The 16,339-nt window shown below is 42.6% G+C and overlaps 1 protein-coding gene across 1 annotated transcript in view; it reads right to left on the bottom strand.

Moving 5' to 3' along the window:
• The window catches only part of LOC136612785 (cilia- and flagella-associated protein 337-like), a 156,078-nt gene that overhangs the window by 84,713 nt on the left and 55,026 nt on the right, over positions 1–16,339 (bottom strand). The window contains exon 14 of the mRNA XM_066593457.1: positions 12,083–12,188. Within this exon, the coding sequence (XP_066449554.1) occupies positions 12,083–12,188 (106 nt within the window). The remainder of the gene's footprint in view (positions 1–12,082; positions 12,189–16,339) is intronic.

A 16,339-nucleotide genomic window follows, 5' to 3' on the forward strand; every position in this document is an offset into this window, starting at 1 on the left:
AACAGAACAATAGCTAAGATATTAATAAGCAACTAAAACATTCAGACTTTAAACAGCATTAATTATTAGTAATTACAAGACGTATACTTCTCTCCTAGGCTGGTCTGTGTTGAGGGTGGAAGACCTCTTCCTATTGTTCTTCCCTCCCATCTCCTTACATCACCTAGCTCCACCCCCTGTGGTCTGGCTCAGTGTTTGGTCATTTTTGCTTCATTTCGTTTCTGGTTACCGGACAGTATACACCATATAACACAATCTAACTTCTCATACGGGCCCTTCATTAATACACACACATAAAGACAAAAACATTTGCATGTCAGTTACTACTTTTTAAGTGTCAGTACTTCCTCACTTGTCTAAAAGTGTCGGTACTTCCCAACCCTGCTTATTTCCCTCGTCTCTACTAATTCTCTTATGTTTATTTTTATCCCAATCTGTGCCACAATAGTCTTTCACATAATTTTAGATTATAGTTCCCACTGCCTTCCCTGTTTTACATCTGCTTCTATATCACCCTCCGCTCCCTGCATCTCTTTCTTGTCCTCATGCTTCCACTCACTAGCCTAGGATCTAGTGAGCATAGGCATAACCGGTTTGCACCGAGGAGCTCCGCAAGCAGGGCAGCTCTCTCTCCAATCCGGGTTCTGTTGTCCACAATGCCAGCAGGTCCATCCCTCCAGTCCAATGTTTGACCTTGGAGTGGATGACTTGGCATAGGGTGGGGGGGAGGAGACGGTTGGAATTGAGATGAAGGAGGGGGTGAAGGTTGAAGAGGGAACTGACCCCACAATGAGAGAACATTATATACCTGTGCTTTGAATTCTTTTCTCATTTCATTTTTAGCTATTGAACAGTATATATATAATACAACATACTTCCTGTGTAGCCAAATATAACCAATTCTTAATTCACATTTCTTTGCAAAGACAAGTAGGTCTTCTAAAGCCCAGTACTCCCCACCCTTTGAAATGTATCTTATCTTCTATAGAACACAGAAACTTCTCCAGACAAATAGCTGTATAACTGGTTCCACTGCCTGTAAACATCTTCTAAACTGCAAATTCACACTCACTAAGGGGTTGTTTTTTTTTGTTTTTTTTTCATTCCTATACGGACTGATAATATGTGAAGTAGAAATTGGGATTGTATTTACTGTACACCAGACTTCCAATAATGAGCGAATTATGTATAGATAAGAAAAACTCTTAGTACCGCGGTTTTTACACGATTCGCTCAGAATAGGCTACCCAATGACAAACACAATACAACTTATGCCCATTTCTACCTACATACTTATATTCACCACTCCAGATAGCAACTATTATTACCGTGCATTGTTAAACCTTCTACCTTTCCTTAACTCATTGACTTGCTTTTTTCTTTACTATAACCTTCAGCTAAAATTGCTTACATCAACTTTACACTCAGGAAAAAACCACACAGTATATATACTTCATTGTTCTTTTGAACCCCCACAGATGTGAGTGGGGTATAATTTTCTTACACTTAAATGAAGAAGACTAAAACGTACAACAAAGATTAGTTTACATAACAACAAGACCTACAAGACAAACAATAGTGGTTATTTGTCACATAATTGTCCACAGATTTTGCATGAACTTACTTTATGTCCCAGAGGGACACAAACTATAAGAGGATTCCCTTTCTCTGATAACCCCTTACTGCCGTATCTATACTTGCCTTAATCCATCTGTCTAACATATTTTTATACAACCTTTTGACTATCTCTGAATCTTTTCCCCAAACTTGCTGGTCTAAGACTCCCAAAATTCTAAACACCTTACTACATTCTTCTTCCCACAGTTAACGTGCCTTCTTTGTCTTTTTCTATTTCTCTGGCTGATTTCCATATAGGCATACTGCTTGCCCTGTACGTTTCCCATATTGTCTGTTCCTTTATCTAAACCGGCGTCTCTGATATCTTTCATATGCTTTTTCCCGTACTGTTACCAGAACTCATAGTTAAAGGTTCCCGTTTTTCTAAGTCCTATCTTTCTATATTTTATACACTTGTCTGCAATCGTCTCCCCCTTCCCTTTCTCACACAGCTTATGGCACACAGAACCTTATTTGTCACACAGGCTTCTATTTGTCACACAGGCTTCTATTTGTCACACAGGTTTCTATTTGTCACACAGGTTTCTATTTGTCACACAGGCTTCTATAGGTCACACAGGCTTCTATAGGTCACACAGGCTTCTATAGGTCACACAGGCTTCTATAGGTCACACATTACACTAAGGACCCCTGGTCCTGGAATAATTTTACGGACTCCTTAAGGGGGGGGGGGTTTAGGGGAGACCAGACCTCTCTTCTAAGGGAACTTCTGGTGATATTATAACAGACTCAGTAAAAGCAAATTATGGCTAACACGACACAGACTATCAACGTACAGATTTCAACAATTACTACAGGCAACATGGCAATATACACACAAGGGTTCTTCCGTCTAGCACGGTCACTAAGAACACCGTAAATAACAGGCAGAAGCGTCCTATATAACATACAGCAACTCACCCCCTGTCGACACGAGGACTGAATGAAGTCAGGAGAGCCCAGAGCTTGAGTGGCAAGTCAAGAGCTTACCGTATACCGGTGTTTTGTAGATCTGGGGTCCCGTGGCCTCTCGTCCGGCTGGTCGGCAGGTAGTGTAGTCAGGTATCGGCTGCAGGTAAGGAATTAGCTTCTGCGCCACTTGTCGGGCGCCAAATAAACTGTGGGGGGTCTGGAACGCAGACCGTAATGCGAATGTTGCCTGTATCCAAATTAAGAGGAAATATTATATAGAGTGCTCATAGAGAACCATAATAACCACTACACATAAGACCGTCTAGTGATCAGAATGAATTCTGTTTATTGTTGTACATTGCTAGTTTATATGTGTGAGGGTTATGAACATATTAATTTATATATGTATGTATCTTTGATATACGTTTCCGGAGGCTGTAGGCCTAAATTGTACACTCTATTCTGTGTCCTATGAAAAGCTCTGCTAAATTAAGTACAGGTGTAATCTTAAGCGTCCATCATGTCTCCAAGAGCTTATTTATCTCGTTACACTGATCAAAAGGTTGTATGGAATGCTTTGTTAATGTAGAGTGTGATGATAATCAGGATACCAGACACGATGTCTACATACAAACAAATAAAGCATTGTTTATAGAGAAGACAAAATTATGTACCAGTAAAACAGGTCGACCTCTGTAAAGCAGTTCAACCTTTGATACGCCTACTATTTTTTGTATAAGAAAGACAATGCACACAATAAACTCAGATTGCTCCAAGACACGACCGTGATGCCTGTGTCTATTGCTTTCTCATGGTGGCTGCCATAACCACCTCTGATTTGGAGCCCCACAGCATATTAACGTAACATGGATTTATCCCTATCAGAAATTGGCGCCCGAACGCGGGACTTGATGGAACAAGAGGACCACCTACACCTCGAACCCCCCCGGACCCAGATGGGATAAGGAGCCACTCGGAACCACGGATTGACAAAAACTGCGCAGTAAGGTAAGGTTTTATCTTGCCACAATCTATCCGTGCTTCCTGGCTGCTCCTTTCCTGTCCGAGGGGTAAGAAGTGCATGCCTCTTATAAATCTTCAAGCTTTTTAAGAATTCATATGGTGGGCTGAATATGCTGTGCGGGTGTTTAACTGTTATTGTCTTTATTTGTTACTTTGCATGGTCAGTGTACAGAATATGATACCCTATTGCCAATCTCTGGAAGGCATGGTATAAATTGTACCAGGGAAGCCTAAAATTTTCAGGGGATAAAACCCCTGATGGGATCCTCTTATAAACATAAGAGAAGTAGTAGAGACGAGGTAAAATATACAGGGTGAGGAAGTAATACCCTATTGCCAATCTCTGGAAGGCATGGTATAAGTTATATCAGGGAAGCCTAAAATTTTCAGGGGATAAAACCCCTGATGGGATCCTCTTATAAACATAAGAGAAGTAGTAGAGACGAGGTAAAATATACAGGGTGAGGAAGTACAGAATATGAAACCCGCTTGCCGATCTCGGGAAGGCATGGTATAAATTGTACCAGGGAAGCCTAAAATTTTCAGGGGATAAAATCCCTGATGGGAGCCTCTTATAGGTATAAGAGAAGTAATTGAGACGGGGGGAAATAAGCAGGGTTGGGAAGTACCGACACTTTTAGACAAGTGAGGAAGTACTGACACTTAAAGTACTGACAAAAAAAAAAAAAATAGTAACTGACATGCAAATGTTTTTGTCTTTATGTGTGTGTATAAATGGAAGGACCTGTATGAGAGTTAGACTGTGTTATATGGTGTATACTGTCCGGTAACCAGAAACGAAATGAAGCAAAAATGACCAAATGCTGAGCCAGACCACAGGGGGTGGAGCTAGGTGATGTAAGGAGATGGGAGGGAAGAACAATAGGAATAGGTCTTGCTCCACCCTCCACACAGTCCAGCCTAGGTGAGAAGTGTGTCTCCATTTTAAGTGGATGTTGGTGTATATATATATGTATATTGTGGTAATGTATAGAGTGAAGGTCACTCTTAGACTCCATGTTAAGTCTCTCACTTGAACAAATGGAGTGACCAAAGGAGGGGCATCTAATTATCTAATTTTATTCCTGAGACTAGTTGTGTGAGATAATAGCCCAGGATTACCACAGTGTATATATGTATATACAGATTCGTGGAATATGTGGAATTCAAAAATATTGGGTTGTGTTAATTTGAATATTATTGAATTAAGATATTAATATGAGATAATTGTGTACTTGAAACACCTGATAAGTACTTTAGTCAAATTAATAACAAAAGTTCTATTTAAAGTGTAATTCATTTCCAATTAACAACAGTATTCTATTTGAAGAGTGTATAAAGAAAATAATAATAAAAATAATAAGCCTCTTGGTGTATATAAACCGCCAGCCATTGGCCATAGTGCTGGTAAAGAGGATAAGGTGCGGAAGGCTGCACAGAAAAATAGTGAAACAAACAATTGTTTTATGTGTGTGAAAGAATAAAAATAATAAGCCTCTTGGTGTACATAAACCGCCAGCCATTGTCCATACTGCTGGTAAAGAGGATAAGGTGTGAAGGATGGCTGGGGAGGTTGGCGGATGAGTGTTGGTCCCCCTCCCACTTATTAGGGTCCCAATCAACTACAGTATGATCCTTTTATAGTGTCTTATTCTCTTTGAGGCGTAATTTGAACTAAGCCTTGCTCCTTGCAGCAATATATATTAATGGCACTGTGAACAGGATTACGCAGAGAGTAATACACTAGTTTGTTTTAAAGGAAAATTTTGATAAACTGATAGTTGAAGAATTTCTTGTGATAATCGGGCATAGTGTGAAAATGTCGCTGTTTAAGAAAATCCGCAATAGTACGAAAATGTCGGTAGCTAAGAACAAAGAAGTGTCCAATGAATTGTTAATTATGCCAGGGTGGAATAAAGCCCCCTTTAATATATTGGCCGCTGAGTGGTCGCAGTGTGGTGAATATCAGTATGTGAGTAGAAATGGGCATAAGTTGTATTGTGTTTGTCATTGGGTAGCCTATTCTGAGCGAATTGTGTAAAAACCGCGGTACTAAGAGTTTTTCTTATCTATACATAATTCGCTCATTATTGGAAGTCTGGTGTACAGTAAATACAATCCCAATTTCTACTTCACATATTATCAGTCCGTATAGGAATGAATAAAAACCCCCTTAGTGAGTGTGAATTTGCAGTTTTTGTAAGGTGGGGGCAAGTGTATTACACTCTAAGTTCATTTTGAATAGTCAGCCCAGGTTATTTGCACAATAGAAGATGCTTACAGGCAGTGGAACCAGTTATACAGCTATTTGTCTGGAGAAGTTTCTGTGTTCTATAGAAGATAAGATACATTTCAAAGGGTGGGGAGTACTGGGCTTTAGAAGACCTACTTGTCTTTGCAAAGAAATCTGAATTAAGAATTGGTTATATTTGGCTACACAGGAAGTATGTTGTATTATATATATATATATATATATATATATATATACTGTTCAGTAGCTGAAAATGAAATGAGAAAAGAATTCAAAGATGTTCTCTCATTGTCGGGTCAGTTCCCTCTTCCATCTTCACCCCCTCCTTCATCTCAATTCCAACCGTCTCCTCCCCACCCTATGCCAAGTCATCCACTCCAAGGTCAAACATTGGACTGGAGGGATGGACCTGCTGGCATTGTGGACAACAGAACCCGGATTGGAGAGAGAGCTGCCCTGCTTGCGGAGCTCCTCGGCACAAACCGGTTATGCCTATGCTCACTAGATCCTAGGCTAGTGAGTGGAAGCATGAGGACAAGGAGGAGATGCAGGAGTATATGTAGAACAGGGAAGGCAGCGGGAACGATAATCTAAAATTATGTGAAAAACTATTGTGGCACAGATTAGGATTAAATTAAACATAGAGAATTGAGAAGTGGTAAAATATTTTTAATTTGTCTGGAACATTGGGAAAAAGAAAAACAAAAATTTGAGAGAATCCTCCTTGTCTCTTTCTAATATCACACAAAGAGAAGGAAGAAAGTGTAAAACAATTCTATGCCCGCCTTCAACAACATTAGTCAGATCTGGGGTATAGGGGCATAGAAAAGATGGGCAAACATGTACTTATTATGGCCTTTGTAGAAGGTCTATTGGAATCCCTAAGGTCATAGATAATAAGCCAGAATGGAGACAGTCTGAATCTCCGGCCCTTTTTCAGACAAAAGGGCATTTATGTAACTGTCCTGCAGGCTTGGACTCCGCCTGAGGGGACTGTGCTGTTGCAATATGTTAATGACTTTCCAGCTTTGTGCTGAGGATCTGAAACATGTCAATCTGCATCTATTTCTCTTCTAAAAATTTTTTTTTAGCAGAAAATGGCTGCAAGGCTTAAAGAGGAAAAATTACAGCTTTGTAAACAAAAGGTTGTTGTCTAGCTCAAGAAGGCAGACATCTCACAGAACGACGCAGGGCTGCAGTTCAAGCCATTTCTGTATCTTCTTCTGCTGCCAAAGCTTCGCACCTTTTTGGGACTTGTCTCATACTGCCGTCCCTGGCCTTTCATGCGACAGCAGTATTGACGCAAAAACATGGAGGACGTCCACGGTCACTTGGGTATTACTCCGGTAGCCCGAGGAGCCCCCTCCTGTGTCTGTGCGGTGGCAGCAGTACAAGTAAGGGTTGACAAGTCTTCTGAGTTGGTCCTGGACTACCCCCTAGTGGTTCTCACCCCTCATGACATCCAGAGTATACTCACTCAAGTACAACCTAAACACCTGTCTCTAGCTCGTCAAATAAGGTTGCAATGTGCTTTGCTCATGCCCCCCCTTTAATATTTCTTTTCAATGGTGAACCCGGCTACTCTTCTTCCAATCGAGTATCCTGTTTCAAATGGGGGAGGGGGAGGCATAGGTGATCAAATGGGGGAGGGGGATGCATAGGTGATCTATGTATTACAGATCAGCTATTTTTAAAAATTTTTGCAAATAAGAACGTGATCTATTTGGAATAGAATATCAGCATGATTGTCTAGCATTGATGCAACAAGAAAAGTTTAAGAGTTATTGAAACCCCTTGTTAATACATATTTTGAGTTGTTTTTATAGATGGTACCAGGGTGATTGATGACTCCACACCAGATATGCAGTGTTCACACAACAAGATCTCTAAAAGCAGAATGCCTCCGCATGTCTCAGTACAAGAAGCGGAACTGAAGGCCCTCACTGAGGCGTGTAGAGTGACAGAAGGTAACCATTTACACTGACTCCTGGTATGTATTCGGCATAGATCATGGTTACGGCCCAATATGGAAGGCCAGACACTTTTAAACTTCTGTAGGACAACCCATTGAGAATGGTGTAGCAGTACAGAACCTTATGAAAGCCCTACTCCTACCAGACAAAGTAGCAATCCTGAAGGTGAAAACTCATACTAAAGCCAACAGTGCAGAAGCAAAAGGCAATGCCCTAGCAGACTTCAGCGCAGACAGCGGCCCTCAAGCCGTGGAAGAAAGAAGAAAAGAAGATACTGACCGCACAAGTCAGAGACTATGATTTGGACTTTGATAAAAATTTGAACATTAATGTACTAAAGACATTACAGTCACAAGCCAGCAAAGAAGAAAAAGATAAATGGACTAATATGGGAGCAGTAGAACAGGGTGGCGTATGGCAAACGGTCAGTAACTTGCCTACCACGATCCCTGTACCCCATGATGGCCCAGCTGATCCATGGAAAGACTCACCTATCGAAGGCAGCTATGTTACCTACGCTTGAGAGAGAAAGGGTTGCCCCCTGGGTTCTTTGTAGCTGCTACATCATTTGTCCAGTTTTGCATGAGCTATGCCGTAAGCAACAGGGTAGAAGTAAATTGACCACAAAGGCACTTGCCAGGACCACTCTACCCATTTCAGGGATTGCAAATTGACGACATTCAGCTCCCACGTGTTGGGAAGTATGAATATGTGCTTGTTGTTGATGTTTTTCAGGTTGGAGGCGTACCCTGTTACAAAAGTAAATGAGCAGGTAACCGAAAAGAAGCTCATGAATAAGGTAATCTGCAGATACGGGGTACCAGAGGTAATCGAGTCAGATAGAGGTACACATTTCACAGGTGAAATAATGCAACACTTCATGTCTGCCCTGGGTAACTCCAAGGCATTTGACACCCCTTATCATCCACAAAGAGCCAGAAAACCATATTGCATTATAATATTTCTCTTCAGGCAATGAAACCCTGAACCAGAGGAAAACGAAAATGGTATGATACCCTATTAGGGGGAATTGGTACAGGTGTAGGGGTTCTAAACTCTATAGATTTAGAGGTGATGAAGAATAAAATGGCTGGGGTGGGACAGGATGTTTCTAGATTGATAAATGTTCAGGCACAATGCATGCCTTCCTTGTTCCTCCCCCGATGTCTTGCATTAGGATATGATAAGGATGTATTAACGCTTTTTAATCTGGTTTTGCGGTTTAAAAGGATTTGTTTGTAAATATGAGTAAATTCATGAACTATACACAATGTAGCCTGCAATATGTATATATGATTCACGAGAGGGACAAAGCGGTCAGATGTGATGACAAATAATGAAAAATTGTGGAGAAATATTCTCAAGAATGTAATTCCAGTAGCATCCTGGATACGGCCCCGGGCTGATAGTGTAGAATGCTCTGATGAGTATAGCACTGGGGAAATGACTTTTTTTTATGATGTAAAGGACACAAGCCTGATGTGTAAGTCTGTAGTACTACCTGTGGTGTTCGGACCGCCTCTATATGCTTTACAATATTGGTTGCCCAAGTTCGCAGGTATGATGATTTATAGTGAAAATAAAACCCATGGTATAGAGAACTGTGAAGAAACACTGGATGGCCTAGCATGCGGACGGAGTACAGCCGCATATGAGCCATGTTTCCAGCAGCCTTCAATCAGCATATGTGATTGGACGGTGTTACCTGCTTCTTCTATATGCTGATAGAAGTTGGCCCCCAATATGTATATATTCTTTGTTGCCAACCGAACTGGAACCACCAGTATGTATAATCTCATCACTCCATTGTCTGGATGTATACAGAACATATCGGTGATACATAGATTTACAGAAACTTACACCTTTTTGCCAGATGCTGAAGCTGCAATAAAGTATTACTAGCACCCAGATGCTATCCCTATGTCAACTCTGACTGTATCCTTGGGTAGAATTGTAAGACTAATGATAGATACTGAACACCTTTAAAAACATTTGGATGTTACTAACCTCTCCCTTATGGAATTAGAAAAATGTATGGGTAGGAGATAACCTAGTCAGCCTAGGTACTAAGATCCAGGTAGACACAGAGTATAACTGGTATGATATTTTTACTGAATGGTCACCTATTGCAGGAAAGATGATGGATTTTATGTTTCACCCTTTACTAATACTGTTTCTTTTGTTCATTCTTTTGAGTGTTTGCAATTTATGGAAATTCTGTGGGATACGGAGACAAGCAAATTATCTGGAATCGCTCCCTCTACGATATCGTTAAAACAGTCATACGTAAAAGAGCAACAACAGTGGGGATCCGGCGAAGAGGATAGAAAGACCGGCGGGGGTGGCTTAGCACCCTTGATAGTACCACTACAAAGGCTCTTTTCAAGATGGACTGTTTCAAAATGGGGGATTGTGAGGGTTATGAACATATTAATTTATATATGTATGTATCTTTGATATACGTTTCCGGAGGCTGTAGGCCTAAATTGTACACTCTATTCTGTGTCCTATGAAAAGCTCTGCTAAATTAAGTACAGGTGTAATCTTAAGCGTCCATCATGTCTCCAAGAGCTTGTTTATCTCGTTACACTGATCAAAAGGTTGTATGGAATGCTTTGTTAATGTAGAGTGTGATGATAATCAGGATACCAGACACGATGTCTACATACAAACAAATAAAGCATTGTTTATAGAGAAGACAAAATTATGTACCAGTAAAACAGGTCGACCTCTGTAAAGCAGTTCAACCTTTGATACGCCTACTATTTTTTGTATAAGAAAGACAATGCACACAATAAACTCAGATTGCTCTAAGACACGACCGTGATGCCTGTGTCTATTGCTTTCTCATGGTGGCTGCCATAACCACCTCTGATTTGGAGCCCCACAGCATATTAACGTAACATGGATTTATCCCTATCAATATGCAAGTTGGAAAGAAGGCGTTTCCAATACCTAGTTTCATTCTACTTTTGCTGACCAAACCCTCATTCCAACAGATTACAATAGGGCTGTAAATCAAAAGCCTTTTAAACAAAAGGTATCAACAAAGCTGTTTGAACTATACATAAAACAATTACATGTGATAATAAAGGTTGTCTCCTGGCTGGCTGAGTACCTACTTAAACAGAATGTAATCTTAAAGATCCATCAACAATTTGCACATCAAAAGAGGGGACATTGTTTCTACTTTTCACATAGACAAAACTGGTTCGGCCACCTACTCGGGAGTCAGCATAAAGTTGATAAGTTGGTATTCAGTAAGATAGCTGAATAAAATCTAATTAATCATACATTTAGTATTCTAAAATCAATATTCAAATAAACGCTTGAATATACCTTTTTACATATGATTCTATATCCAAATTCTACTAGCAACTTCCGGAATGTTTTACATATAATACATAACATTATATAACCAAATAACTAATGTCACATTTATTACACTGTTTCCTTATCTTTCTTATGTTAGGTTATTGAATAATAATGATTGACCCCTATCATACATATGTATTTGCTGTCCGATTTTTGGTCCGAAAAATCGGATGGAAATAGGACTTGTTCATTTGATTGCTCTTTCAATAGGCTGTATTTAGACGGGCTCACTGACACGAGCGTACTGTCACTGCATATTATGCGCAAATTTTTTCTCTACAGTGCTAGAAGCCCATTGATTTATATGGGCTTTTTTTTTTTATTTGGACGAATCTCGGATGCGAATAGCACATGTCAATATACTGTGTTTAGAACATTGGAGAGCAAACAGATGGGATGTCCGAGTGCTGTGTGATGTGAGTTGCGCCCAATAATCTCGGATGCAACTTGGAAAATGCCCTAAATTCTCACTCACACAAGCGTTTTTAGCCTGGATATTACATGCGTATATTTTGTGCAAGTAAGGGCTGCCGCAGACGGGCGATTTTGCACGCGTTTTCGCACACATAAAATCGCTCACGCAACCAGTTAGCAATAATGTCACTCACTCGTTCAAACGAGAATCGGCTCGTCTAAAAGGCCCTTAAGTGGGGTTAGTAATACCCTGTTTCCCTGAAAATAAGACATAGCATGATTTTCTAGAATTTTTGAGGATGCAAAATGATTTTTCAGGCTTTTTGAGGAGGCTTGAAATATAAGCCCTACTCCAAAATTAAGCCCTGCTAACAGTTAATTAAAAAAGTCAATTTAAATAGTGTCCAGGCAGCTATACATGTAAAAAAGTTAAACCTTTTTGAACAAAAATTAATATAAGACACTGTCTTATTTTCGGGGAAACACGGTGTGTCATCTGTAAATTGCTTTATCTTACCTTTACTGTATTGTCTATTGAAACGGAGAAGATCTTGTTCTCTTCTGACGAGACTTCAAGAAAAAATATGGGGGCCGTGTGACCTCGGAGGATGCCTGTGGCTCGCCTATAAACAGCAATAAGGTTTATATGATATTGTATGACATTATGATACATGAAAACATGCATCTCCCAGAAAGCAACCCAGCTGTTAGGGGTGGGTTAGTTTGTACTGATTTAAAATAGTAATCAGCAGAATTGTGAATGCAGCTCTGGGCTATAATACAGGCTGCAATTCACAAGCAAGGCTAAAGTTATTCAACGGCTACACTGAATGGCCATTTTATTGGAAAGACCCACGCTTTCACGATTGGAGCTTTCCTATATAGTAATTAGACACATGACCCCGGAGTGCGGAGTAAAAGCAAGTGAGGACGTTTTTCTGTTCCCGCTGTGGCAGACGCCATATCCGTAGCGTCCAGGTACAACATCCCCTGATTGTTCCCTCATGGAGAAAGCAGGAGCCGCACACTTTCCTACAGGTTATAGCACAAAACATATTCACCTTGGGGGAGTAGCGCGTACGCTCCACGTAGACAGGTGCGTTTTCCCTCCCCCACAGTCTGACATTACGTTTAACGGCGTCCTAAAGCTGTTTCCACGCTTACTAGTGGACAGACAGAAGATTTTCTCTTACAGATGCAACCCTTTTCCTTAAAATTGGAGGACCACTTATGAATTGTCTCCCTGCTGGGTGGATCTTCACCAAACTTTGCTCGAAAATGATGCTGGACACTAATAACAGACTGGCAGATGTGAAAATGAAGACACAAAGTGCTCTCCTATCTTCATTGGCAGCCATTTTGTATCATATCCCCCTAATGATGAGTAAACAGGGACGATGTCACAATAAACTTTTTTGGGTCTCATTTAGAAAAATTGTCTAGCAGTAAGATGTCCTTGTTGCCCGTAGCAACCAATCACAGCGCAGCTTTCATTTTACCTCAGCAGCTTGAGGAATGAAAGCCACGCTGTGATTGGTTGCTACGGGCAACAAGGACATCTTACTGGCAGACCGTTTTACTGAATCAAAATTTTTTAATTTGTTTCCACTGATATCAAATTTATGTATCTGAGTGTCGTTAACCCCTTTAGGACCAGGCTGTTGTGTACCTTAAGGCCTCTTCCACACTGGCTACAAAATCATCACTACAAAATGCATGTATGTGAAGTTCATGGTTTGCAATGGGTTCTTTGAGGCTACAGAACATCTCTCATGTGGCTGAACCCATTGGACACCATGGGCTTCATGTACATGCGTGTTGTAGCAATGATTTTGTCGCCCGTGTGAAGGAAGCCTAAGGACCAGACACTTTTTAGGGATTTTACCCATGTGGTGGTTTTACTGCCATATTTTTTTCCTTCAGCTACCAAAATTATTTTTGCTGCGTTTTTTTCTGTGACATATAGGGCTATCTTTTAATCTTTTTCACTTATTTTTGTAACTATTTTTTTTTTCCATTTATGTCCCCAGTGATGTCATATAAGACCTCAAGGGGACATCCACATGTTTTGTTTTTTATTTGACACTTTTCCACTGTAACTGCGGTAGCCATAGAAGCAGCATCCATAGGAGCCTCAGTTACAGGGGAAAACATCCCCTGTATTGACAGTAGTCACTCACTAAGCTGATCAGGGTCTACTAGGACCCTGCAGCTCTGCTGTAACAGGGGGATCCTGGTGGTCGCGTGACGGCTGGCTTGCGTAGTGGAAGAAATATTTCCACTTTCATTTCTTGGTACATAGCGCTCATTCACCGCTGTGTACTAGGGAAAAGAGAATACAGAAGGGGTTAAAAAACCCATCTCCCTTCTCCTCCAAGTTCTCAGCAATGACTAACAGCCAAGAACCCGACCTGCTCCTACTTGATTGCAGGAGCAGAGGCTTTAATCCTGCGCCGTATTTCTGCGATCGGGCGGGATTAAAGCCCAGGACCGAGCGCCATAAATTTACAGGGGTTACAGGTGAGTTAAGAGGGTTTCAAATCTGGATGATCATTTATAGTAGCCATATACAACGCTGTTGTTGCAACTGACATGTCCAAATGCCCTGCTCATCCTTTCTTTGTATAGATGAGCTCCAAAAGTTGATGACCAGTTCCAGCGCCATTGCTGTCTGAGAGAAAAAGACAAGAAGAAGACAAGATTCCAGTGGGGAAAAAAGTACAAAAATTTACCACTGAGTAGTGTAAAAACATCACCTGGTCAGATAAATTCAGAGTTCTGTTGCACTATGCTGATGTGAGGTCAGAATTTGGTACAAGCAGCATGAATTGATGAATCCTTCCTGTCAGGTGTCAATTGTTTAAGTTTGTGAAGGTGGAGTAATGTTGCAGGGGCTATTTTCTTGGCACACCATGGGTCCTCTGATAACTGTGCAGTATACTCGTCCGAGCTTGATACTCGTTCGAGTATTAGGGTGTTCAAGATGCTCGTTACTCGTAACAAGTACCACGTGATGTTCGAGTTACTTTCACTTTCTTCCCTGAGAAATTTGCGTGCTTTTCTGGCCAATAGAAAGACAGGGAAGGCATTACAACTTCCCCCTGCAACGTTCAAGCCCTATACCACCCCCCTGCAGTGAGTGGCTGGCGAGATTAGGTGTCACCCGAGTATTGAAATCTGCCCCTCCCGCGGCTCGCCTCAGATGCATTCTGAGATTAGTTCAGGGAAAGTGCTATCGTGTTGGAGCTGCTATAGGGAGAGTGTTAGGAGTATTTTAGGTTTCAAGAACCCCAACGGTCCTTCTTAAGGCCATAAATCTTCTCTATATGCGCTCAATGGGGCCGGCGGCAGAGGAGAACGATCTTTACGCTGACAGTGCGGGGGGGGGGGGGGCACTCTTGCCGCTATTGTGGCTTAAAGGAGATGTCTCGAGGAAGCAGTGAATTTTTTTTTTTGCCCAGTCCCCCTTATTAAACATACATTACTAAGCCCCCCTGTAAATGACTTTTCTAGCTGGTTTGTACTTACCGTTCCAGCGTTTCAGCAACTTATAAAAGTTTCCCAAGATGGCCGCCGGCTTTTTTCCCGTCGCTTGCTGTAGCCCGACGTGCGCGCTCCCGAGACGCTGCCAGCTGTGTCTCCATGACAACACGACGCCCCGCAGCCGCCGACCGGACCCCTGGAGTGAACACGGCCGACCAGTCACCCACCGCCAGGCAGCAGGTAACCGGCGCAGCCCCCGGCCCCCCCACGCTAGACCCGGCTCCCCAGCGCTACCGCCCCGGCTCCCCAGCGCTAGACCCTGACAGATGAAGGCCCCCTCGGCCCAGCGCTAGGCCCCAGAGCCCAGCGCTAGGCCCCGGAGCCCAGCGCTAGGTTCCGGAGCCCAGGTGAAGGCCCCGGAGCCCAGCGCTAGGCCCCGGAGCCAGCGCTAGGCCCCGGAGCCCAGCGCTAGGCCCCGGAGCCCAGGTGAAGGCCCCGGAGCCCAGCGCTAGGCTCCGGAGCCCAGCGCTAGGCCCCGGAGCCCAGCGCTAGGCCCCGGAGCCCAGCGCTAGGCCCCGGAGCCCAGCGCTAGGCTCCGGAGCCTACCGCTGTGGCCCGGGACCTTCACCTGTTAGTGAAGATCACCCCCCAACCCATCACTTACCTGGGCGGCTTCTCGGGACAGCTGGGCTGCTGGGCTGGGCTTCTCCGCTGGGCAGCTCCAGTTTCTGCACCTTCCTCTAACAGAGGATGGTACAGAATGGCCGCTCCAGCGCGCTCCCGAGCAGTGACAGCTCGTCTGCGCATGCGCAGAAGAGCTGTAGCGGGGAGCACACTGAAGCGGCTCGTGCTGAAAGGAGAAGACCGGACTGCGCAAGCGCGTCTAAAAAAGCAAGCTGCCAGCGAATTTAGACGGAACCATGGAGACGAGGACGCTAGCAACGGAGCAGGTAAGTGGAATAACTTCTGTATGGCTCATATTTAATGCACGATGTATATTACAAAGTGCATTAATATGGCCATACAGAAGTGTATACCCCCACTTGCTTTCGCGAGACCTCCCCTTTAATAGTGGGACCTGGGAACTTGAGATGCAGCCCACCATGTAGCCCCTCGCCTGCCCTATCCGTTGCTGTGTCGTTCCCATCACTTTCTTGAATTGCCCAGATTTTCACAAATGAAAACCTTAGCGAGCATCGGCGATATACAAAAATGCTCGGGTCACCCATTGACTTCAATGGGGTTCGTTGTTCGAAACGAACCCTCGAGCATTGCGAAAATTTCGTCCCGA

Source organism: Eleutherodactylus coqui, chromosome 1, assembly GCF_035609145.1.
Source record: "Eleutherodactylus coqui strain aEleCoq1 chromosome 1, aEleCoq1.hap1, whole genome shotgun sequence".
Taxonomy (NCBI): Eukaryota; Metazoa; Chordata; class Amphibia; order Anura; family Eleutherodactylidae; genus Eleutherodactylus; species Eleutherodactylus coqui.